General features: G+C 42.0%; 1 protein-coding gene across 13 annotated transcripts in view; it reads right to left on the reverse strand.

The window, feature by feature from the left end:
• The window catches only part of FOXP1 (forkhead box P1), an 825,883-nt gene that overhangs the window by 106,113 nt on the left and 694,089 nt on the right, over positions 1-25,681 (reverse strand). For all 13 annotated transcript variants that reach the window (XM_033926373.1, XM_033926372.1, XM_033926366.1 and 10 more), the window contains one exon: positions 3,851-3,938. In XM_033926373.1, the coding sequence (XP_033782264.1) occupies positions 3,851-3,938 (88 nt within the window). The remainder of the gene's footprint in view (positions 1-3,850; positions 3,939-25,681) is intronic.

Here is a 25,681-nt window from a genome sequence, read left to right on the forward strand (position 1 = left end):
TCTTTTATCTAAAAAAAAAAAAAAAAAAAAATCACAACAAAAAAAGTTTAAGTGTGTTTTTGCAGATTTTCTCTGTGACCATTTGAAGCTGCAGATGACTTAACTCAGTAAAATTCCAAATGTAATTATCTTCTCTCCTTAGCCCAGGGCATTCCATATATCTCTATGCTGCTGTCTTGCATACAAAATAGCCCATTTCAGGACTGTTAAGTATATAATGTTCAACAATGGTTTTCATATCCCCTCCACTACTAACCTTTGGCTGCTTACATGCGCTCACTTGTACAAGACACCGATGGGCACTTTGGAACCCAGTTCCATGAGCGTGCTGAGTGGAACCAAGTCTAATTTGCATGCCAAACAATGGACTATCAGATTTTACACATAGATACAAAAGCCCAAATTCTATAAATGCCGCTGCTAGTTAGGCGCTGGTTTTAAGTGGTTTAATTGTCGCTATAATTGATTGGGTCATTTAAAAACAAAATGATACCTCTACAAATGGCGCCAGAACTGAGACTATGGAGGTGCTTACTGGCACTAAAGGGTAAAATAGGCGAGGTTAACTCGGGAAGTACCCTTAGGCATCAGTAAGCGCCTCTATAGTTGCGATTCTCGTCACAAATAGGCGCTGGAAATAGGCCTTGAAAACTCTGGCTTACATTTCCGCCACCTGTGATGTAGCTGCGATTCTATAAATGGCGCCGTCACATGATTGACATGCAATCGGCACTGCTTTTGTGGGTGGCTGCCAATCACGGCGCTCTTTATAGAATCCAGACTAAAACGCATGGAATAAATTATCAAATGTCAGGATTCTGAGTCCGCAACAAACTGATACGCAAAAATACGAGTGTCCAAAATTTAGGTGCCAAAATTAATTTAGACTGGGGGCTCATTTTCATCCAAACTTAAATTTTTATGTTTTTGAGCTGAAAAATAAGTGCCTAACTTAATTGAAGTGGCCTTAATTTGAAGCCTCTATCATTGTAGGCCCAATATTCACGAACCTAATTTTAGGCACCTAGTGCTGGAAATAGGCATTGACTAGGCAGTTCTATGATTTAGAGCAGCATTTCCCAAGTCAGTCCTGGAGAACCCCCTTTTTAAGTCAGGTTTTCAGGATATCCACAATGAATATCCATAAGATTGATTTGCATACACTGCCCCAACTCAATGGCGTACCTAGTATATTTGACACCCAGGGCTAAAGAACATCAATACATTGAAAAACTAAAGCCAGATTAATACTGACCCTGCATAATCAATGCTAACAGAAAAAAACATGTCCTTTTCCTACACTTAGAACCCAGCTACACCCTTGCCCAGTATAGATTAAGTAATCACAAACTGAAAACAGAAATATGTAGACAAAAGTTAAACTGAACCACCAAGAAGTCAATTCTGCATACAATGCAACATCATAGAAACAGTGACACGTCCCCTAATACTGTGCAACATATGAGAATAGCAGATGTAAATTTGATAAAACTGAAAAACAGCAATCACCACTTTACAAATTATCAAATAGAAATAAAACAAAGAATGGAAAATAAGAAAATACCCTTTTATTGAACAAATCCATATTTCAGTTAGCTTTCAGAGGCCAAAACCTCCTTCCTCAGGTCAGTACAGTATACTGCTGTTACGATATCCTGTCCTGTCATGAGGAAAGAGGTTTTGGTCTCTGAAAGTTAGTAGTCCAATAAAAAGATTGCCTTATTTCAATTTTCTATTTATAAAAGATTTATCAAAACAGCTACAACACTACTTCATGCTAAAGGAAAAAAAAAAACCCCCAAACATTTTTTTCTACCTTTTGTCATCTCTAGTTTCTGCTTTCTTCATCTTCTCTTCACTCTCTTCTTTTCAACTAGCATCTGTCCTCTCTGTCCCTTCTATGCAGCATCTGCCCTCTTTCTCTGCCCCTTTTTCTATTACCCACTCTCTCCCCCTCCCCCTTCTATCTGGTGTCTGCCCTCTCTTCCTTCCATATGGTATCTTCCCTCTTTCTATGCCCCTTCCATAATCTGTCTATCCTGTGCTCCTTCTCTCCTTTATACATGATTCATTTCAGCTTCACCCCTCTCCATTTTTCTGTCTCCACCCCTTTCCCCACGCTCTGGCATCTCTCTCTTGTCTTTTCCTTCGTTCCTTCCTTAACACCCCACAGTCTGGCGTTTTTGTCTCCTTCCCTTCCCTCCCCCCATTCCCTTCTCCTTCCCTTACATCTCTCCCTCCCCCTTTATGCTCTGGTATCTTCTCACCTTCCTGCCCCCTCCCTTCCTCATGGGCTGACATTCTCTTCCCTGGTCTTCCTTCTCCCTCTCTCCCAAATGGATGGCTTTCTTCATTTCCCCTCCTTCCCTTCCCCAGTAAGGTGCAGCATTTCTTCCCCTCTCCCCCAGATGGGTACCTCTCTTTCTCTTATTGTCGACAGCAACAGTCTTCACAAGTCACTGCTCTTGCCAGCTTCAGGCCTTCCTTTCTGCTGGTCCTTTCTACTTCCGTGAAGGCAGGACTTAGCAGAGAGGAAGGCTTGACGCTGCCAGAAGGGGAAGAAGTTTCCAGACCAAGAAGCCACCCCCTGGGAGCACCCTTTTATGGGCTGCACCTGAGACAGACTGCCCCCCACCCCCTTGGTACATCATTGCCTCCACTGTATGCAAAATTCTTTCATGTATATTCTTTGTGGATTATCCTGAAAACCTGACTGGCAAGGAGGGTAACTCCAGGACTGACTTGGGAAACACTGATCTAGAATATATGTAAGACAGATTTGCATACCAAGGAGGCAGTGTATAAAAATCTCTCTCATGAATATTCATTGTGGATATCCTGAAAACCTGACTGGATGGGCTTCCTCCAGGACTGGTTTCGAAACCACTGATGTAGGCCTTAACATTTATATGTTGTGTGTGTGTGTTAATGTTTTAAAATACTAGGATTTATACACGCAAGTGCATACCTTAAATAAACGTGTAATCAATGGCATGCCACCTAAATGCTATGCTACAAGTATCTGGTTAACTTACACAGTGCATCTTTGCAAGTGGGGGGAGGTGGAACATAGACAGGATATAGGTGGGGCTTCCACTTACATGTGTAGGCTACAGATCACTCCAAGTTATGCGGGTTGCTGCTGGTGCATAAATACTTGACTACACTAGTATGTTATAAAAGAACATAGGTACCTATGATCCTGGGTACTATAGGTTCCTAATGCAAATCCTATTACAGAATTACCTCCTGCATCAAATTTCATTCTCTTGACTAGACCCAGGGCAGGATCCAGGGTGAAACCATTAGGGTATTGCCCTATGCGCCATATATCCATATGTCCTGGCACCAACTTGACCCCTTCCTCTACTCTTGTCCAACTTTCTGGTACACGAAATGTGAGATTTCAGTCAGGGAGAAATTTTTATCTAGGTAGGTACCTCTTGAAAAATGGCCTCTAGAGAATGCCCCATAACAAAGCGATACTCTCAGATACAGAAAGATCATATCTGTTCCTCAAACATGCTTACGTGGTTACAGTAAATTAAACCAGTGGGAAAATGTCATGCTTACAAGACAGCTTGCAGGACTGAAGGAGAAAAAAAAAATATGGCCTTTACATCCAGTATAACTTTAGATCTGGGTTAAACAGCAATTTGAACTTGTACTCTAAGGATACTATGAAGCTGCAAGAGTGAATATTCTGAAAATATTTGCAAAATACAGTATTTAAAATTGCCCCAAACTCTGGCAAACTCTGGATAAAATGCATTGGTGGGCTGGATTCAGCCTGCTGGCCCACAGGTTGCCCACTCTACAAAAAGTCTTTAGAAAAACCCTTGCATCTTACCTGTAGCTCTAACTGTTGTACAACTTGCATCTGTACTCTGCACTGGGCTGTACTTCGGTCATCCAGTGCGTGCTCATTATTGAGATGTCTGGAATAATATACAGATTATTACTACGGGAACCATAGAAACAAATGTCATGGTTAAAACAGGGCAAGTAAATGTTCATGTGGTAGATCTATATCTGAGCAGCCCATCTTCTACTGGGCGAAACCCAGTGTTTAGTCTACTTTGTTCTAGGTATAACTCAGACCCCCTCATCCCCCTTGCCTGCCCTTTTCATTGTTCTACCTCCTTCATGTTTGTGATTTGTGAAGGCGGAAAGGAAAGGGAAGTAATGTAGGCATATCTCCTTCTATCTTTGCAAGTTTGTTTTTATATGAACACAAGGACAATTAGATAGATATGAAAACATTAACTATCAGATTTAGAGGCTGATTCTATAAAGGGCCTCAATAATTGGAAAAAATAATTAAAAATTAGGCAATAGGCACCTATTGCATGGTGCTCAGCAGCGCCTAATGCCTAAGTGGGCGTTTCTATGGATGGAGCATGACTTAGGCGCCGCCAAGTGCGATTCTTCAAAAACTTAGGGCCTGTTATACAGAGCCGCGCTAGCCCTTAGAGATTTAAAGGGCTTCGGGGCTGTTGCTGCATGGCAGCAAGCTAGCGCGGCTTTGTAAAACAGGCTTAGTTGCCTGAAATGTAGGCCTTTAAAACCCTGGCCTATATTTCAGGTGCCTAAGCTCTTGAAGAATCATACACTGCAACTTTCAGTGTGTCAAATTAGGCTAAAACTTCTACTGAAAGCCTTGCACCGTGGGGATAACTGTGGCAAGTTGTGACCAATAGACTGTTATATTGTGTATATTGATATTGGACCCTAGTATGTATCAAGCTGGGATGGAAACTCGTAAACTCGTATGGAAATTATGTATGTTTAAACCTGTAACCTGACGTGAAATCTTTGGGATAGAAAACAAATTAATTCAATAAATACATAAATCAATAAACAAAAAACTGGCTTCTATGTTTTTTAATGAGTGTTCTTCCACCAATCATTCAACACAATAATGCCCTGTGGAGAAAAAAATACCTCAGTCTTACAATATACCTCTCCTATTTGTCAGGGGTTAGAACTCCTCCATTACTGGTCAAAAAAATAATCTCCACTTATTTAAATTACTAATATGTGCAAAACACTCGAAAACCAAGCAGAGTACTAAAAAAACAAAAATGAAAGAGCAGGGGCAATGCCCTCAAAAGTTATAGCGAAAACGGCATGCTTCTATAAAACTGTAAACAGTCAAACAGTCTTGCTCTTGAAACTGTCTTCATCCCAAAACCACCCTGTATTTCCAAACCAGACCCACTGTTTTGCCCTACCAATGTCAACACCCCCCTTGAATTTATGTGCTAAGGTAGTTGTGTGCATACAGTTCACAGTTCCATACATATGTATACATATGTGGACTGGAGGGAGTAGCTTAGTGGTCAGAGCACTGGGCTCAACATCCAGGAGGTGCCTGGTTTAAATCCCACTGTGCTTCTTGTGATCTTAGGCAAATACTTAACCTGCAGGTACAAAATTTGATTTTGAGGCCTCCAGGGAAATACCTAGTGTACCCAATTGTCATTCACTATGAGCCACAATAAAAATATGTGATGGTATTCTGTAATTCACACCAAAATGGTTCCTAATTGCAGATGCCATGTTACAGAATGAGTGGGGAAAATTGGAAAAAAGCTTTTAATATCCAGACACCTAATTATGTACAAGGGTAAATCAAAAAGTAATGGCAAAATACATTTACCAGCTTTAATAGAAGTAACTGTGAGCAACTGAACAGATAACTTTTCCATATAGTCCCCATGCAAGATGATGCATTTGTTCTATCGTTCAACTAGCTTCTGCATTTATGGAGAGAAGTTTTTCAGCTGCTCCCGAAGCCAGGGGAGCACCACTTCCTTTACTTCATCATGCTTTGTCTTTTGTGCTCCAGGTCTCAGTGGTGCACCCATGTCTCGTCGCCGATGATAATTCTATTCAGATCTTCTTCATATTTTCTCAGAAACTGGGATGCAACCTTCTTATGTTGTTGCTTGTGCAGATCAGTAAGCTGTTTGGGAACCCATCGTGTGCAGACTTTCCTGTATTCCAAGTCATCATGCATTATGGCAAATGCAGATCCATAACCGATATCCAAATTTGCAGCCAATTGAAACACTGTCACCTGTTGGTCTTCTCTAATCAATGCATCCACCCTGTCAATGTGCTCTTGTGTACACAATGTTGATGGGTGACCAGAACAATCTTGGTTGGTTATACCTGTTCTTCCTGCTTTAAATCTTTTTACACACTCATAAACCTTTTGTTGATTCATGGTGCTATGTCCATACTGAGTCAATATCTGACGGTGAATTTCCACAGGTTTCACGCCCTCTGCCCAAAGAAATTGCACTACTGCACTTTGTTTTTAGATGGTGCAATCTTGCAATGGAGCATCCATGTTTCTGACTTCGTGGCTGCCACACGACTAAAGGCCAAATGTGCGTGGACGAACCATCCAACAGGCAATTTACAAATACATATGTCGCATTTCACTTACTCTATTCTGGTTATCGTGTAATTTAACAATTGCCTTTAATTTTTGATTCGCCCTCGTATTAAATCTAATGAACACCTGCTTAAACAGAACAGACATATATAGCATGACAACGGTAATGGTTGAGCAGTACTGAACACATCACATGTAAAGGAATACACAGAATGACAAACCTCCTTTCCCCCATTGATGCAGTCTCCTTCCCCTCCCAAATAATTTCAGCACTGTCAAACGGCCATGTTGTAGCGTTATACAGCATTGTTCACCCTCTCCATGAAGACAATACAGAGCTAATCACGGGTAACTAAATGGCCATGACCCTTGGCAACTCTTAGATGATGCAGACCAGCTGGAACCAATGAGAGAGCAACTCACTAAGTGCTTACTCATTTACTGGACCATACTGAGCATCAGAGAAGCCCCAGAGACTTCACAACGGTGGGCCACGGAGAGCTGGAAGGTTCTGTAAGCACATGATTATTTAGAGGGAGGAGCCATTTGATTTATTGCGCATGTTCCGGTGTTGTATGAGCTCAGTGCTACTTGACCATGAAGGGGAGAACCCCCTGCACTGCAGCCAGCGGACATTAAATTAAATATGAATACAGCCCGATCTCTTGAAGCAGCTGCAAGCAAAACAGAGGATCATGTCGAGACTGGACTGTTGATTATTGGACTATTTTGGGAACATCATACCGAGAAAACTTGAAGGAAACACTTGGACATTTTGGGCTCACCGTAGGACAATCGAGGAGAAGCTTCATGGAATACACCTCGCCACTCCACTTCCAGTCAGCTAAGAGGCATTTTGATTGCTACTGAATTTTAAAAAATGGTCTTTATAAATGGCCATGGAACGATAGAAACTTTGGTCTCGGTGTGGTTTGTCCAGTGGTTGAAGTCTATTTTGAATGTGAACCCCATCACTATAACCATTCAGATATTTAGTGCTCCTTTTACTAAGGTGTGCTAGCATTTTTAGCACACACAACAGATTAGTGCATGCTAAACCCGCGCTACACGGCTAGAACTAATGCCAGCTCAATGCTGGCATTAGCATCTAGCGCGCGCATTGTAGCGTGTGCTATTCTGCGCTTTAATGCCTTAACGCAGCTTAGTAAAAGGAGCCCTTAATGTGGAATCATCTTCATAATTTGATCACTTCTTTCCTGCCAAAAGGCATGTTGTGCTGCCCCAAAAAAACTGAGCTGACAGCAAACTGCCATATGAGATAGATGAGAGCCAACTCTTTCCGTCTCTGCACAGGACAAGAACAGCCTGAACACACCTGCAAATACCTTGCTTCAAAAAAATAAACACAAGGATATTATTAGTAAGTATATGAACACTTCGACGCACACAGTTAAGGGAGGGGCAAATATCGGAGAAAGTAGCAGAAACACGACGTTCTTTCATGTTTATTTTAAGATGAGCGTGTTACTTGTGGATGGGTGTAGGATTTCAGTGCACATCTAGAGTGCAAATTCCCTGTTTGGTTCCTTAAGTCTCTCTTTTTCTTCCCCCCCCCCCTAAAGCTTCACCAGTTAATTATATCATCAAGATAAGAGAAATCAAATGAAGCCAGAAGGAAGGCAAAGGACAACAAGAAAGAGAAAGATGGAATCTGTCACAAGCTTGAATTATGAATATAATTATGCGTGATTATTTTATACTGCAAAGATGTTCCTTTTTTCTGCACATTTATAACTAATCTAAATAAGTAGCTTGCCGGCAGACAGCGAATTTCATGATTTATATAAAATGGTCGAGATAAGGTTCACGACTGAAGGGAATATGATTGGAGGATTTTTATCAGCTCCTGCATGAATTACTGTTTGAAAATGCTTATGCAGGAGCATTTCATTAATCATTTAATCATAATCCTAGCAGGATGTTTGAACTGATTTCACAAATACCCTTTCATTTCACTACTTCATTATGCTCGCTAATGGATCCAATACATTATATATATCATAAATTATATCACATCTTCAGTGACCATGTAGGTCACTGTCACTAAGCGTGCTTCATACTTCCCTCGCTGCACTAGTTTAGCAGATGCTGTTTGTGGTGGCATTCGCCATTGCCCATTTTCTAAATTTAAAGAGGGATTTTAAAAAAGGGAATTTCCCCCCCCCCCAACCATTTCTGCTTTGAATCTTCCCACCAAGGGCAATTGGTGGGTTGGCTCGTTTAAAAATATTTCCCATCTTGAGAGATATCGAAAGCTGATAATTCCAGTCTCGATATTCCATACCTGAGTTTTCTGATCATGGTGGTGGCTGGAGTATGATCTCAAGAGGCTAGTAAGATCGGATAACAACTTATTAAAGAGTTTTCCTTCTTCCTAATGTCTGCTGGAGATACAAGGTTAAATCTCTTAGCACCCTGCACCAGGCCAAGATTTACTTATAAGTTAGCCAAGCTACAGTTTAGACCTCATACTGTAAAAGACCTCATACTTTACAAAAAAATATATTAAATGTACTTCTAAATTGTGAAAATTACAAAATAGAAGAATTATAATCATCATTAACTACTAATGATTGTTTTAAAGATTTTTATTTGTCTATTAAACCTAAAATGTACTTCCTACTTAATTGAAGCGGGGGTCTCAAATTTTACAGCTTAGGGACCCCAATACACATAAATCCAGCCCTGATTAATGCCTAAATTATTCTTCCATCACAGCAATGAAAGGGGGAGGGGGTATGAGAGTTAATAGCTAAGGCTCCTTGGCTAACAATTAATAGCTATTAACCTTATATCTGAAGTGGATAGCTCGTTAACAGCAATACTTTTTAACTGGATTTAAGGCAAAATGCAAGCAAAAAAAATAAATAAATAGAGATAACTGGATCAAAGGTATACATATAAGGAGAAAATTTTCTTCACCAAGATTTAATTTTGACTAGATCATCCAGTCTCCTAAAATATGCAAAGGAAAAAAAAAAGGTAAAGGTAGAGAATTCCTAAGCTTTAATATAAGATGAATGCAATGAGTTCCAAATTAGAGCTGTTAAGCCAGTCATACGTGACAAGCTTCCGAATATTTTCTTTGGCCACACTGCTTGATGGTTCTTTTCATCCTTTGTTACATTCGAGCTCCTTTTTTTTTTTTTTATAATGACACTCAGAGTCACAGTGCATAATTAATAGGAAATGAAATATTCAAATGGCCTCTAATGCAGCCCACTGAAATAAAAAGAGTAGGAGAAAAAATGTGGCATCAGAATAGCTTTGAACATTGGCATGTGTCATTTCGTGCATGGGAAGGATTACTGCTTGACTGGCAGGGCACTTGGTTAGACTTGAGATTTGAGTACATAGGCTTGTTTGTTTTGCAGTATTTTTAAAATGAATCCACCCGCACACACAATTTCTGAATTCAGGAGTCATGTTGAGCTCCTCTTAGCTTTGTGACCATTATGAGCTGAGATATAACCCTCTTTCTCCTTTTCTACTTCCTCAGTACCAAGTGGCAGCATCTTCTCAATGTCTAAACCTGTCTAGAAGAGCAATTCTGGGGTGAATGGCATTTTATTATGGAAGACATATGGAATCATAGCTAGGAAGGAAGGACTGTCCTTTTCCATAAGAAACTGTTTCCACTTTTTATTTCAACCTTGACTTAACTTGCTTGCTTCATCTACAATTTGTAAGCATGGAAAAAGACAGATTTTGCAGAAATCTGTACTATTAAAAATAATTTTAAAAAGGAAACTCATTTAATTCAGGCCACAGTTAAGACTGGGACACCTTTTCAGCTATCCAACGCATCGCATGCAACTCAAAGGATTCTGCTGTGTCTGTATTGTGTTCAGGCTTACAATACACATTGGCACACAATACCGCTGCACTAGTCTTGTTGATCAGCATATGGAACTTAACACACAGGAGCCTCTGAAAGTTCTAAAGCACAGACAAAAGGCGAGCCAAGAGCCTTCCTCTTTAAGACAAGGAGTCTATTATAATCCTGGTCTCCACTGTACAAAGTCAACAGCCATCTCAGAAATTAACAAATCACATCTGTCTGATGGTTCCTGGGCTGAGGATGGAAAAACAAGATCATTCTGGATTGATGTCTGCAAGTATGGGATTTCCTGGACAGTTAATATCCACAAACAAACACAGAAAGATCATGAGAAGAGGAAAAAGAAAAACGCATTCTTTAAAACTTGAGCTAACAGTTAAGATGTTGGAAGAGCTGAGCAGGAACTGGAACTGAAATCCGAGGCAAGTAAATTCCTTTCCTAGGCACCAATGGACGCTTGCTGTGTTTATTTTGGCTTGGGGAGAGTTTTTAGGTCATTGAGTTTTGGATGGTACAGCATATGAAAATCTGAAACCTGAAAAAATGCCATGTGAATTCAAAATATTTATAACGAATGAAATCCAAACAACAGCCTATTCCTCCCAAACCAAACTTAACGATAGATCCCAAACTTATGTGATTTAATCTTTTGCCTCGGCTAAATTCCAATACATCATGTCATTAAACCAGGTACTGAAGGTAATAAGGCATTTTTCCCCTTAAACATACCAGTTATACATTTATGAAATTTGATAATCAAAATTAAGGATTCTGTAAAAGATTTTAGCCGAGCTGAGAAGGGAATGCAAGAACCCAAACACCATAGTTATGGGAGATTTCAACTATCCTGGGATAGACTGGTGTCTCGGAAACTCAAAATGTGCAAGGGAAACGGAGTTCCTGGAAGTAGTATAGGACTGCTTCATGGAACAACTAGTCGAGGCACCAACGAGAGGATCAGCGACTCTGGATCTGATCCTCAATGGGCTGAAAGGCCCCGCGAAGGATGTGGAGATCATAGGACCACTAGGAACCAGTGACCACAACATGATTCAGTTCAAAGTGCAAGTAGGACTACCTATGGGAAAGAGAACCAAGGCAACAACATTTAACTTCAAGAAAGGGAACTATGATGCCATGAGACAAATGGTGAGAAAAAAGCTCAGAAACAGCTCCAAGGAAACGCGGACTGTGGAGCAAGCCTGGTCCCTATTCAAGGACACAGTAAACAAGGCACAAAACCTATATATATCAAGATTTAGGAAAGGTTCCAAGAATAATCAGACAAAGGACCCTGCATGGATAACCAGTGAAGTAAAGAAAGTGATAGGAGACAAGAAAAAATCATTTCGGAAGTGGAAAAAGGACAAAACTGAAGGAAACTGGAGAGAGCACAGGAAGCAACAAAAAGAATGTCACCGAGTAGTCAGGAAAGCCAAGAAAGAGTATGAGGAGAGACTAGCCAAGGAAGCAAAAAATTTCAAACCATTTTTCCGATATGTGAAAGGGAAACAGCCAGCGAGGGAGGAGGTGGGGCCCCTGGACGAGGGTGACCGGAAGGGAGTGGTGAAAGAGGAAAAAGAGGTGGCTGGTAGGCTAAACAAGTTCTTCTCGTCGGTCTTTACAATAGAGGACACATCTAGTGTGCCAGAACCGGAAAAAATCTTCAGGGGAGATCAAGAAGGGAAACTATCATGCATGGAGGTAAGCCTCGAAGACGTTCTCAGGCAGATAGATAGATTAAGAACGGACAAAGCTCCGGGCCCAGACGGGATCCACCCGAGAATACTGAAAGAGCTTAGAGACGAAACAGCAGAATTACTGCAGCATATTTGCAACCTGTCCTTGAGAACAGGGGTAATCCCGGAGGACTGGAGGATAGCGAATGTTACACCGATCTTCAAAAAAGGATCGAGAGGCGACCCGGGAAACTACAGACCGGTGAGTTTAACCTCTGTTCCGGGGAAGATGGTCGAATCAATGATCAGGGAAGGTATCAACGAACATATAGAAAAAAATAATCTGATGAGATCGAGCCAGCATGGTTTCTGTAAAGGCCGATCATGCCAGACAAATCTACTGCATTTCTTTGAGGGGATAAGTAAGAAATTGGACCAAGGTGACCCAGTAGACATTATATATCTGGATTTCCAAAAAGCCTTTGACAAGGTGCCCCATAAACGCTTACTGAAGAAGCTGTGGAGTCACGGGGTGGAAGGGAACGTGTACAGATGGATCAAAAATTGGCTGGCGGACAGGAAACAGAGGGTAGGAGTAAAGGGGCACTACTCTGACTGGATAGGGGTCACAAGTGGTGTTCCGCAAGGGTCAGTGCTGGGACCATTGCTGTTCAATATATTTATTAATGATCTAGAAACGGGGACAAAGTGCGAAGTTATCAAATTCGCGGATGACACAAAACTCTCCAGCAGGGCCGGAACTGTTGAAGAATGCAAAGAACTGCAGAGCGACCTGAACAAACTGAGTGAGTGGGCAAAAAAATGGCAGATGAGCTTCAATGTGGAGAAATGTAAGGTCTTGCACATAGGGAAGGGGAACTACATGTACAGCTATACGATGGGAGGGAGGGTACTCGGGGAAGGAAGCCAAGAAAAAGATCTGGGGGTATTGGTGGATAACACAATGAAGCAGGCGGCACAATGTGCAGCGGCCTCTAAAAAAGCGAACAGAATGCTGGGCATTATCAAAAAAGGTATCACTACCAGAACAAAAGAAGTTATCCTGCCACTGTATCGAGCAATGGTGCGCCCATATCTGGAATACTGCGTCCAATACTGGTCACCATACCTCAAGAAGGACATGGCAATACTCGAGAGGGTCCAGAGGAGGGCAACGAGGATGATAAAGGGTATGGAGAACCTTTCATATGCCGAACGGTTGGACAGGCTGGGGCTCTTTACCCTGGAGAAGCGGAGACTGAGAGGGGACATGATAGAAACCTATAAAATCATGAAAGGCATAGAGAAGGTGGAGAGGGACAGATTTTTTAGACTAGCAGGGACAACTAAAACAAGAGGTCATTCAGAAAAACTGAGAGGAGACAGATTCATAACAAATGCAAGGAGGTTCTTCTTCACTCAGAGGGTGGTGGACACCTGGAACACGCTTCCCGGAGAGGTGATAGGACAGAGTACAATTCTGGGGTTCAAAAAGGGACTGGATGACTTCCTGGAAGCGAAAGGGATAACAGGGTACAGATAGAGATTTACCTTACAGGACATTGAGTGAACAGGGTATGGGTATTTTAAGTTAGGTAGGGAACACTTTCAGGTCATGGACCTGGGGGGCCGCCGCGGGAGCGGACTGCCGGGCACGATGGACCCCTGGTCTGACCCGGCAGAGGCAACGCTTATGTTCTTATGTTCTTATGATGAAAGCAAACTTGCTGCCTTAAAGTTTTGCGATGTTATAATACATAACAAATTTCATTGGTTTAAGTGGCCATATGGCCAGTGTTGGAACCAAGATTATCACACACATACACTACGAAATGCTTTGGCGCTTTAACTTGGGCGCCTAATTTGAAGTTGAAACACCATTAAAAACAACTTAAAACAAAAAATATAGGCGTCTACCGGGGTCTTAAAAAACAGCATCTGCATTGCACCTATGGAGGTGCTTTACAACATCTACCACCACTGTAGATGTGGCTGAAGCCGGAAGTGGCGTTAGGCATCACAGAGAGCTTCCGTAGGTGTGATTCAAGTGAAAGACAGGCGCCAGAAATGTAGGCCTTAAAAACCCTGGCTTTCATTTCTGGTGCCTACCTTTCCCAAAACCAAGAATCTATAAACGGCACTGTCATGTGACTGATATGCGATCGGCGGCTGTTTTTAAGGTGGCAGCAGCCGGCGCCATTTATAGAATCTGGGCCTTTGTGAATACAATTCCTTTATTTTGTTGGAGTAGACTAGGGGTTTCCAACCAGGGAAGCCTTGTTCAAATCCCAGCTCTACTTCTCGTGATCTTAGGTAAATCTGTTATTAATTTCTATAGCATTACTAGATGTATACAATGCTATACACATCATATGCAGGTACTTTTTGCTGACCGTAATAGGCTCACTTAATTTTAATTGCCTCAGGTTCTTTACATTACGAGCCCTCCAAAGATGGGGAAATACCTGGTGTACCCGAATATAACGCACTTTGGGCTACTACTGAGATATATTCAAACAAATAATTAAATACAAGTACAGAAAGAGAGGTCATATTCCCAAATCTTAAGTATCTTGTACGGCCACTTTGGCCTGTCCAAGAACCAAGACCTACTCAAGTGGGGCAATTCTATAACTTGGCGTCAAGATGTAAATCAGGGGTGTCCAATCTTTTGGCTTCCCTGGGCCGCATTGGCCGAAAAAAATATTTCTGGGGCCGCACAAACGCGCAAACTGTGCAGCAAGACAGAGGAGGGAGCTGGCAAGACGGTAAACACCCAGGGGCAGCAGAGGAGAACACTGCATTGCCTTCGACCGGGGCCGCAGAAAATACTTCACGGGGCCACAGGTTGGACACCCCTGCTCTAGGATATACATATTCAGGGCTTCCAGTCTCTCTTCATACATCTTCTGGCACAAACCTCCTACCATTTTCGTCACCCTCCTCTGGACCGCTTCAAGTCTTTTTATGTCCTTTGCCAGATACGGTCTCCAAAACTGAACACAATTCTCCAAATGGGGCCTCACCAATGACCTATACAGGGGCATCAACACCTTCCTTCTACTGGCTACGCCTCTCTTTATACAGCCCAGTATCCTTCTGGCAGCAGCCACTGCCTTGTCACACTGTTTTTTCGCCTTTAGATCTTTGGACACTATCACCCCATATGTCTAGTAGCACTATAAAAATGATTAGTAGTAGTGGATTTCTTAAAAAGCCATGCTTTCAGGATTTTTTTTGAAACAGCGTATGTAGTAGCAGTACAAATCTCTGCAGGTAGAAGATTCCAGACTTTTGTAGTTTGATAGTTAAATGAATTACAATGAATCGTCTTATATTTTACACTTTTCAGAGACGGAAGAGATCATATCAAGTAATCAGTGTTACCATGTTCAACAGATCTGCCTAGTAATTCAGTGAATCTAGGGAAACTATCAGGAGTCTCTCCATACAAGATCTTAAATGCTAAACAGAATAACTTAAATTCAACTCCCCCCCCCCCCCCCCCCCCGCTTTTATTTTTTCCGGGAACTAATGTAACTCAATCAGTGGAGTAATGTGATCAAATCTTGATTTGTAGACTATGAGTCTCACTGCAGTGGTTTCAAACTTAAATTAATAACACCATAACAACAACAAAACCCATGACCAAAAAAAAAAATAATAATTCCATTTTATTTAGAAGAGTCAACATGTTTAAACAATGCACTGATTTCATTGTGCAACAAGCCGTCGGCTTCCATTATAGTTGCAGTAATGGATTAACAGCATGGATCACCTTCCCAGTGCTTTTATATCCCCCTTCCAAAATGCCTAGTTTGTCAACTAGATCTCAAACAGAAAAAAAAAAAAATCAACGGCCTTCGGTCTGTTTATGCCAGCTATTATTTTCCAGGGCACTGCTAACAGTGGGTAATTTTGCTCCTGAAAACACTTGAAATTTAAATGATAGCAATTAATGTGTTTGAAACAATTTATGATTTCCGGCCTCCTTCAACATGTATTAACATATACCTGATCTCTTTAGCATATACTTTGTTTTTCCACAACCACAAACACAGTTGCAGGAATTCCATGTGGAAGTGCTTAAGGGGTTGAAAGTTAACACCTTTATGAGCTGTGCAGCCTTCACAGTTGCTGCTAAACAAAAGCCTCTTTGTAGACGCTTTCATGAAATGTTTTCTTAACAAGTTTAAAGTAGTTTTAGGCAGTCAACTAAAGTAAACAAGATGTTACCATGATAAAAACACTTGTGAAAACATTGCAGAGAGCACTTTGGAAGTTCTTCTTGTAGCAGAAAAAGCACTACTTTGTTTCTTGGGGGGGGGGGGAGAGAATTCATAAGCAGTTTATTTTTCAGTGTTTTCACAGGTTTGCTGTTCATCTACTGCTGTCTTGAAAATGTGAGAATCTGGCTCCTTTTATTTCAGATGATGTCGGCGCTTTACAAACATCTTTCTTTCTACATATCCCAGACTCCTTTGCTTTATTCCTGGGGTCCTCACATTCTTAATGCTGGCAACAGCAAGCAGTTGTTTGTGTGTACCTTCACCCAGTTCACCCAGTATGCTGGAGAATTTCTATGTTTTGTTACTGCTGAGATTTGGGGGTGGGGGGTGGGGAGAGAAACTCTCATTCAGCATTTTCTGGTATCATATGATGGTACCAAAGGCGGGTGTGGTAGGCATCAGTGGTCTCTAACAGCTGGCAGATGCCAAGAGGATGAAGGGGACAATTTTATACTTCTACATACAGAACAACAGTGTTTTCCTGTTCAAACAGGCGTTTATAAAACTGCCTAAGGGACCTCAACTTTGCAATTCAATTCCTGCCCAGATATCATTTTGATTCTTTCTATTCTAGATTTAAAGAAAGCAATTAAGGGCTAGATTCACTTACCTTCCAGATCGTGTCCGATCCGTGGCAGGCCGACGAATTCTCAACGCATTCTCTTTCAAATGGGGGCGATCATAGGCCCGCCCCCCCCCCCCCCCCGATCGCACGTTAGCCAAAGTTCCACTCCCTTCCACCATGACTTGCACCATGACTATCATGAAAACTAAAGTGTAGGCCAAGAGGTAGCACTCCTACTTCCTGCCTTGCCATGCTGAAACAGAACATGGCATCATGTACATGTATGCCCCACATGTTTTAATGCTCTTTAGAAAATTGCTACCAATGTTGGCAGCAGTCTTCAGCTTTTCTTTCTCACAGCACCCTAGCTGCCAATAAGAGGCCTCGATGTGACATCATATCTTCTAGCGTAATCAAGTGGACCATATGATTCTGAATTACTTTTACCTCCTCATTCCCCTGCCTGTGTAAGGTTGCCAACTGGATCTAGATTCACCCCAGATTAGAGTTGATCCAGTTCTGGATTCCCCACACACCATGCAGGAACTTAAAAGAGTTCTGATTTTCCCACTGCATTTCCTACATGCAATGAGGGTTGATCAAATTCTGGGTTTATGCATCCGGCAGATCTGGATCCACTTGGTCATCTTAAGTCTGGTGATTCCTCCCTCTATCTTCTCCCATTTCTTCTGTAAATGGATTTGCACATTTTCAGCAAAGAACCCTTATACATTCCACAAAGAACTCCAAGAGCTTCTGGCACCCAACTTTAGAAATCTCTAAAATAGCTTCCTTTGATGTGACAATTATTTCTAGGGAAATTTTGCGCAAAATAAAAACATAAGAAATGCTTCACACAGTATTTTAAAATTCTTCAGGCTATATCAATCAAAATACAAAATAACCATTGTCTTTGAGTAGTAATACAATTCTGTAGAGAAAGATGCAAAATTTCAGAGATTTTGGTGCAAATTCCCTCAGGAAAACATAACTAGTTAATCATCACAAAGGCTTCTAATGTTGCTGGTTTTACTTTAGCAGTTGATGGAGTTCCATGGGAGTTCCAAGAATAGACCCTATATGGGTCTATTCCTTTGTGTTTTCAAACTCTTTTAAAAAATCTATCATCCAAGTAGAAAGTTGAGATCTGAGGGAGTGATGAAGCTGATTTCTGAGAAGGATGATATAATTCACTATGCAAGATCGAGAGCACCTTTTCTTTCTACAGCTGGAGTTTGGAATTCCCTCCCTGCAGTCTTTAGGCTTTGTATAGGGGAAAACACCCTCCAGGGATTCAAGACAAAGTTAGACAAGTTCCTGCTGAACCAGAACGTACGCAGGTAAGGCTAGTCTCAGTTAGGGCACTGGTCTTTGACCTAAGGGCTGCCGCATGAGCGGATTGCTGAGCATGATGGACCACTGGTCTGACCCAGCAGTGGCAATTCTTATATTCTTATGTATGGATCGTTTGAACTTTAAGAAAATGTTGAAAACACAGTTATTTGTGGGTGCTTTCATGTGATATATGAAGGGAGGAAACTGATGTCATTTCATCAAGTTGGGAAGAATATCATGTGAAATGGGAAAGAAAGTAAGAATCATATTTTTAAAATATTATGTTCTTATGACATGCATTGTTCCATTGGTATGGTTATAGCAAGAGCCATGTGATTGTGTGAAAGATAAGGCGTGCGGGGCTGACTTTATGATGGTGATATATTACTAGTTTAGAATAGTAAAAGGTTAATTTTTGGTGTAATCGTCATAATCTATGATATGTGCTTTTTGTTTGAATACTATGTATGTTTTTATGGAAACCGCTTAGATGCAAGTGGTCTATAAATTTTAAAAATAAATAAATAGTTGTGTGTGGCAAGTGGTGCTAACTTCTTGTAGCTGTCAATCGTGGGTGTTATTACAAATTTCAGAACTTGAAAACAGTGCTCCCTGGAACTACTCTGATTTCATAGACTGACAAATGGAAATCTCTGAAATCAAAGGCCCTAATCATTCATTCTCTACACCCCTCCCTCACCATAACCGCCACATAAATACAGCAGCTCCATCTCCCAGTTCACCATCCTATCAACAATCTCCCAACTTCTCCACCACCAAACTTACATCCCTTTACCATCTGCACCCCCCAACACCACCTCTCTTTATCTCATTTCCTCCCTAAGTCATTCTCCCCAAACATATCCTCTTACTTCCTGTCTCATTCCCCCAAATGCCATCATATTCTGTGTCTCCACGCCACATATAGTCCCTTAATTCATAATTTCTCCCAGTTCATCTCCCCCTCACCCTTGCTCATTTGTCCTCACCCCACTCATCTCCTTCCTTCTGTGTACCCCAGCTCTTTCTCCCCTAAACATCCTCTTGTCTCCTCTCTCCCTTAGCTCATTCCCCCAGGAGTAGAAACTATAACAAAGCCATTATGTACCACAGTTGGGAACTCTGTCAACCTCCAAAGGCAAAAAAAACCCCAAACAGTGTTCCCAATTCTGGTTGGTCTTGCCTAGGTTTTGAGAAGGTTCCTAAAGAAAAGTCCATAAGCAACTATTAAGATGGATTTGGGAAAATCCACTGCATTTTTACTCTTTTAGAGATCTTAGGAGGTTGTCGTGACCTGGATTGGTGACTGTTGGAAACAGGATACTGGGCTTGATGGCCTCTTGCTTTGTTCCAGTATAGCCATGCATATGTATTTTATGTAACTGCAAATGTTCGTTCTGCAGCCAGCAGCAGAGTGTGAAGCCTTGCAAAATATATTCTCGTTACAATGTTGAAAGACAGCAAATAGAAGAAAAACAAAAGTGTAGATGCAACACTCTTGACTAGCTCTGACCATGTAACACGTCAATCCCTCCTACACACAACTGGAAGATGAACTCATATCTTTCATTCTTTTCCAAGTAGAAAAAAAATGCAGCTATAAAGCTACAAAAAAAACAAACAAAACGGGCTTCTCTGGATTTTTTTTTTTGTTTATTATACTACTTTAAAACTAGCAGTTATTTCTTTATTTTTCTCCCCAAAAGTTGCTGTTTTTAGAATCTCTTTGCAAAATCTATTATTAATCCCCCCTCCCCTTTTACTAAACTGCGGCAGATGTTTCTAAATGCTCCAGCATTATTACTCTGATACTCATAGAATTCCTACGAGCATCGGAGCATTTAGCATTCCAGGCCGTGGTAGAAACTTCTACCCTGCCGTAGTAAAAGAGGGCCTATAGGCGCTCTCATGGACCGTTGCACTAGAAGCCAATGAATGCAAGCAGGTGTTTCTGCTAAGTTTCATGAAACAGTGACCACCCCATCCTCACCACCACCACCTTTTCACCATTCAAATTTCTCACACAACATCAAAACTACCCGACCTGAATTGCACGGTGGTGGTGCCGTGCTCTGATGCTCATCCTAAGAAAACAGAAAATCCCGTTTTGTTACTTCTCTTTAAAAAAACAAAATATATACTCTCCACCTGTAACCAGGAGGAGTGTGAAAGCACTGAACCGTCACCATTTATGAGGTTTTACCGTCTTTTTGAAGAAATTCCAAGTTTCCGAGTTTATTAAAAATTTGTCATACCGCCTTCTCAGAAATTCAAGGTGTTTTTACATTAAAAATACTGGAATACAGATTATTAAACAAAAACAAAGAAGTAATATGACATTAAACCGGTCGACAAGACTTACGAAACAGACCTAAACAAACTGGCACAGGAGGAAAGGGGAGAGCTACAATATAATAAAGGAAAGTGATGTACAGTAAACCCTCCCCCCCCCCGGTCGAGGTTCGCAAATCGCGGACTCAGTAATTCACGGTATTTTCCAACCGCCTCTTCCTGGTACTAAAATCATGGTACACTAAAACAGGGGAAACAAATCCACAAAAATCAAACAAGCAAGAGCAAACGTGGAAATGTCCAATCAAAATGGTGCACAAAAAGTGTCTTTCAACTCATCTGATGAATCCAAATGTCTTTATTCATCCAAAATAACTCATTCATCCAAAGTAACTCAATGACTCGACATGATCATGTTTCGGCCAACCAGCCTGCATCAGGAGTCTATAAATTATATACATAAATAATAATTATTAAATAAACATAATCATGTATAAAAACAAAAACAACAAATGTTAAAAATATGAATGATATTATATAGAAAATGTTATGTGTAAAATATATTGTAAAAGAACAGCAAAGAATACCAAACAACGAACATGTATAAAGACCAGCATGGTTAAAAATAAAGACCTATCTTTCCAAATCTGCACAGATTATAAAAAAACATAAAAGGCTTTATACAAAATATAAATTAACCAAATATATAATAACTCTATATAAATAATACGCTAAAAAGATATAACTAATCATGCTTAAATAAAAATTGCATTGAAACTATTGATTATCAACCAATAAAAGGTAACAATGAAAATATAATAAATAACCTATGGATTCAATAAGATAGAGAGTATGTGCCACAAAACAACTGAGAATATGTTAAAAATATGAGCCAAAATATAAAACAACAATGAATAAACGAACATATAAAAAAGAATAAAACTATTTACAATATTATGAGATAAATGAACACCAGTGTTGATACACATAATGGATGGAAAGAATAATATATGTATGAAAAGGCCTGTTGGCCGAAACATGATCATGTCGAGTCATTGAGTTACTTTGGATGAATGAGTTATTTTGGATGAATAAAGACATTTGGATTCATCAGATGAGTTGAAAGACACTTTTTGTGCACCATTTTGATTGGACATTTCCACTTTTGCTCTTTACTAAAAAGCACAGTTACTTACCGTAACAGGTGTTATCCAGGGACAGCAGGCAGATATTCTTGACTGATGGGTGACGGCACCGACGGAGCCCCGGTACGGACAATTTTAGAGTGATCTCACTCTAAGAACTTTTAGAAAGTTCTAGCTCGGCCGCACCGCGCACGCGCGAGTGCCTTCCCGCCCGACAGAGGCGCGCGGTCCCTCAGTTAGTATAAGCCAGCTAAGAAGCCAACCCGGGGAGGTGGGTGGGACGCAAGAATATCTGCCTGCTGTCCCTGGATAACACCTGTTACGGTAAGTAACTGTGCTTTATCCCAGGACAAGCAGGCAGCTATTCTTGACTGATGGGTGACCTCCAAGCTAACAAAAAGAGGGATGGAGGGAAGGTTGGCCATTAGGAAAACAAATTTTGCAAAACAGATTGGCCGAAGTGACCATCCCTTCTGGAGAATGTATCCAGACAATAATGAGATGTAAAAGTGTGAACTGAGGACCAAGTAGCAGCCTTGCAGATTTCCTCAATAGGAGTGGAACGGAGGAAAGCTACAGATGCTGCCATTGCTCTGACTTTATGGGCTGTGACAGAACCTTCCAGTGTCAGTCCGGTCTGAGCATAACAGAATGAAATGCACGCTGCAAGCCAATTAGACAACGTACGTTTAGAAACAGGACGTCCCAATTTATTCGGATCAAAGGACAGAAAGAGTTGGGGAACTGATCTGTGGGGTTTCGTACGCTCCAGATAGTAAGCAAGAGCCCTTTTACAATCCAAAGTATGCAGAGCTTGTTCCCCAGAATGAGAATGAGGTTTTGGAAAGAAAACAGGTAAAACAATGGATTGGTTGAGATGAAATTCAGAAACAACCTTGGGGAGAAACTTTGGATGTGTACGCAGAACCACCTTGTCATGGTGAAAAACCGTAAAAGGTGGATCTGCAACCAGTGCATGAAGCTCACTGACCCTCCTGGCAGAGGTAATGGCAATAAGAAAAAGCACCTTCCAAGTGAGAAATTTGAAAGGAGAGGTAGCTAAAGGTTCAAATGGAGGTTTCATTAAAGCGGAAAGAACCACATTGAGATCCCAGATAACCGGAGGGGCTTTAAGAGGTGGTTTCACATTGAAAAGCCCACGTATGAACCTGGATACCAGGGGATGAGCTGAAAGAAGTTTTCCATGGACTGGCTCATGAAAAGCTGCAATGGCACTGAGGTGGACCCTGATGGAAGAGGACTTCAGGCCAGAATCAGACAAAGAAAGAAGATAATCCAACAACGTCTCCACCGCTAGGGAAGTGGGATCAAGATGATGAAGAAGACACCAGGAAGAAAACCTCGTCCACTTTTGATGGTAACATTGTAGAGTGGCTGGTTTCCTGGAGGCATCCAGAATGGAACGAACGGGCTGAGACAAAAGAGTATCAGTCGAGTTCAGCCCGAGAGATACCAAGCCATCAGGTGTAGAGACTGGAGGTTGGGATGCAGAAGGGTTCCCTGCTGTTGCGTAAGCAGAGAAGGAAACAGAGGAAGAAGAAAAGGTTCCCTGGAACTGAGTTGAAGTAGAAGGGAGAACCAATGTTGCCTGGGCCACCTCGGAGCAATCAGAATCATGGTGGCTCGTTCCCTCTTGAGCTTGAACAAGGTTCTCAACATGAGAGGTAGAGGAGGGAAGGCGTACAGGAACAGATTCGACCAGTCGAGGAGAAAAGCATCTGCTGTGAGACGGTGTGGAGAGTAAAGTCTTGAGCAGAAACGGGGCAGCTGGTGATTGTGAGGAGCTGCAAAGAGGTCTATCTGAGGAGTGCCCCATTGAGTGAAGATAGACTGTAGAGTTACAGGGTCGAGTGTCCACTCGTGAGGCTGGAGAATTCTGCTGAGTTTGTCCGCTAATGAATTCTGTTTCCCCTGAATGTAAATAGCTTTCAGGAAGAGATGATGATCTATGGCCCAATTCCAGATCTTCTGGGCTTCCTGGCATAACAGGCGAGAGCCTGTCCCACCCTGTTTGTTGATGTAGTACATCGCAACCTGATTGTCTGTGCACAACAGAAGGACCTGAGGAAAGAGAAGGTGTTGAAAGGCCTTGAGGGCGTAAAACATCGCTCTGAGTTCCAGGAAATTGATTTGATGCTTCTTTTCCTGGGCTGACCAAAGACCCTGAGTCTGGAACTCGTTCAAGTGAGCTCCCCATGCGTACAGAGAGGCGTCGGTGGTGATGACTAGTTGATGAGGAGGCTGATGGAACAGAAGACCTCTGGATAGATTTGAGGATACCAACCACCATTGCAGAGACTGACGAAGAGATGATGTCACAGATATGTGTCGTGAGCAAGAGTCCGACGCTTGGGACCACTGGGTCGCAAGGGTCCATTGAGGAGTGCGCAGGTGAAGACGGGCATGAGGTGTGACATGAACTGTGGATGCCATGTGTCCCAAGAGCACCATCATTTGTCTTGCTGAGATGGACGGCAGAGGAAGTACCTGGTGACATAGAGACTGAAGGGTCTGAAGCCGATTGGATGGCAGGAAAGCTCTCATGAGGAGTGTGTCCAGGATCGCTCCAATGAATTGAAGTCTCTGAGTGGGAATGATATGAGATTTGGGTAGATTGATCTCGAATCCCAGAAGTTGCAGAAACTGGATGGTTTGGTTGGTGGCCAGAAGGACCGCTTGGGCAGAAGTGTCTTTGATCAACCAATCGTCCAGGTAAGGAAATACCTGCAGGTGGTGAGAGCGCAGAAAAGCCGCCACCACAATGAGACATTTGGTGAATACCCTTGGAGATGAGGCAAGACCGAAGGGCAGCACCTTGTACTGGTAATGACAATGATTGATCATGAATCGGAGATATGGTCTTGAGGTTACATTGATCGGTATGTGAGTGTAAGCCTCTTTGAGATCGAGGGAGCATAGCCAGTCGTTTTGATTTAGAAGGGGATAAAGTATGGCTAAAGAAAGCATCTTGAATTTTTCTTTTACTAGATGAATGTTGAGATCGCGAAGGTCCAGGATGGGTCTGAGATCTCCTGTCTTTTTGGGAACTAGAAAGTAACGGGAGTAGAATCCCTGCCCCTTTTGATCTAGAGGAACTTCCTCTATAGCGTTCAGAAGGAGGAGGGATTGGACCTCCTGAATAAGGAGGGCTGATTGAGGACTGTTCAAAGCAGACTCTTTTGGCAGGCTTTGAGGTGGGAGAGTCTGAAAGTTGAGAGAGTAGCCGTGGCGGATGATGTTGAGGACCCATTGGTCCGAAGTGATTACTTCCCACCGGCTGAAGAACAGAGAAAGTCGACCTCCTATTGGTTGAGGCAGGAGAACAGGAACAGGGATACTGGCTATACTGCGGAGAAAGAAGTCAAAAGGGCTGTGACTTCTGCTGAGGAGGTTGTTTCGCAGGTTGCTGCTGTTGCTGCTGTCGGGGAGGCTGACGTTGCTGTTGCCTCTGACGTCGAGGTTGTTGAGCAGTGGTAGGCAATGGACGGGCTGTGAAACGGCGTTGATAAGCCGATTGCTGCCTGTATGGTCTCGGTGGAGGAGGCTTCTTTTTATTCTTGAGCAGGGTATCCCAGCGCGTCTCATGAGCCGAGAGCTTTTGGGTGGTAGAGTCCATGGAATCCCCAAAGAGCTCATCCCCTAGGCATGGGGCGTTGGCTAACCGATCTTGATGGTTAACATCAAGCTCGGATACCCGAAGCCAGGCCAAACGGCGCATAGCCACCGACATAGCTGTCGCTCTGGATGTAAGTTCAAAGGTGTCATATATGGACCTAACCATAAACTTACGAAGTTGGAATAGAGACGACAAGCAGGAGTGAAAAGATGGATGTTTTCTTGAAGGAAGATACTTCTCGAAGGAAGCCATGGTGGTAAGGAGATGCTTTAAATAAAAAGAAAAATGAAAAGCATAATTACTAGCTCTATTTGCTAACATAGCGTTTTGGTAGAGCCTCTTACCGAATTTATCCATGGCCCTTCCTTCTCTGCCAGGAGGGACAGATGCATATACACTGGCTCCTGAAGTCTTTTTAAGGGTGGATTCGACAAATAAGGATTCGTGTGGAAGTTGAGGCTTGTCGAACCC

The sequence above is a fragment of the Geotrypetes seraphini genome, chromosome 17 (assembly GCF_902459505.1).
Source record: "Geotrypetes seraphini chromosome 17, aGeoSer1.1, whole genome shotgun sequence".
NCBI classification, from domain to species: Eukaryota; Metazoa; Chordata; class Amphibia; order Gymnophiona; family Dermophiidae; genus Geotrypetes; species Geotrypetes seraphini.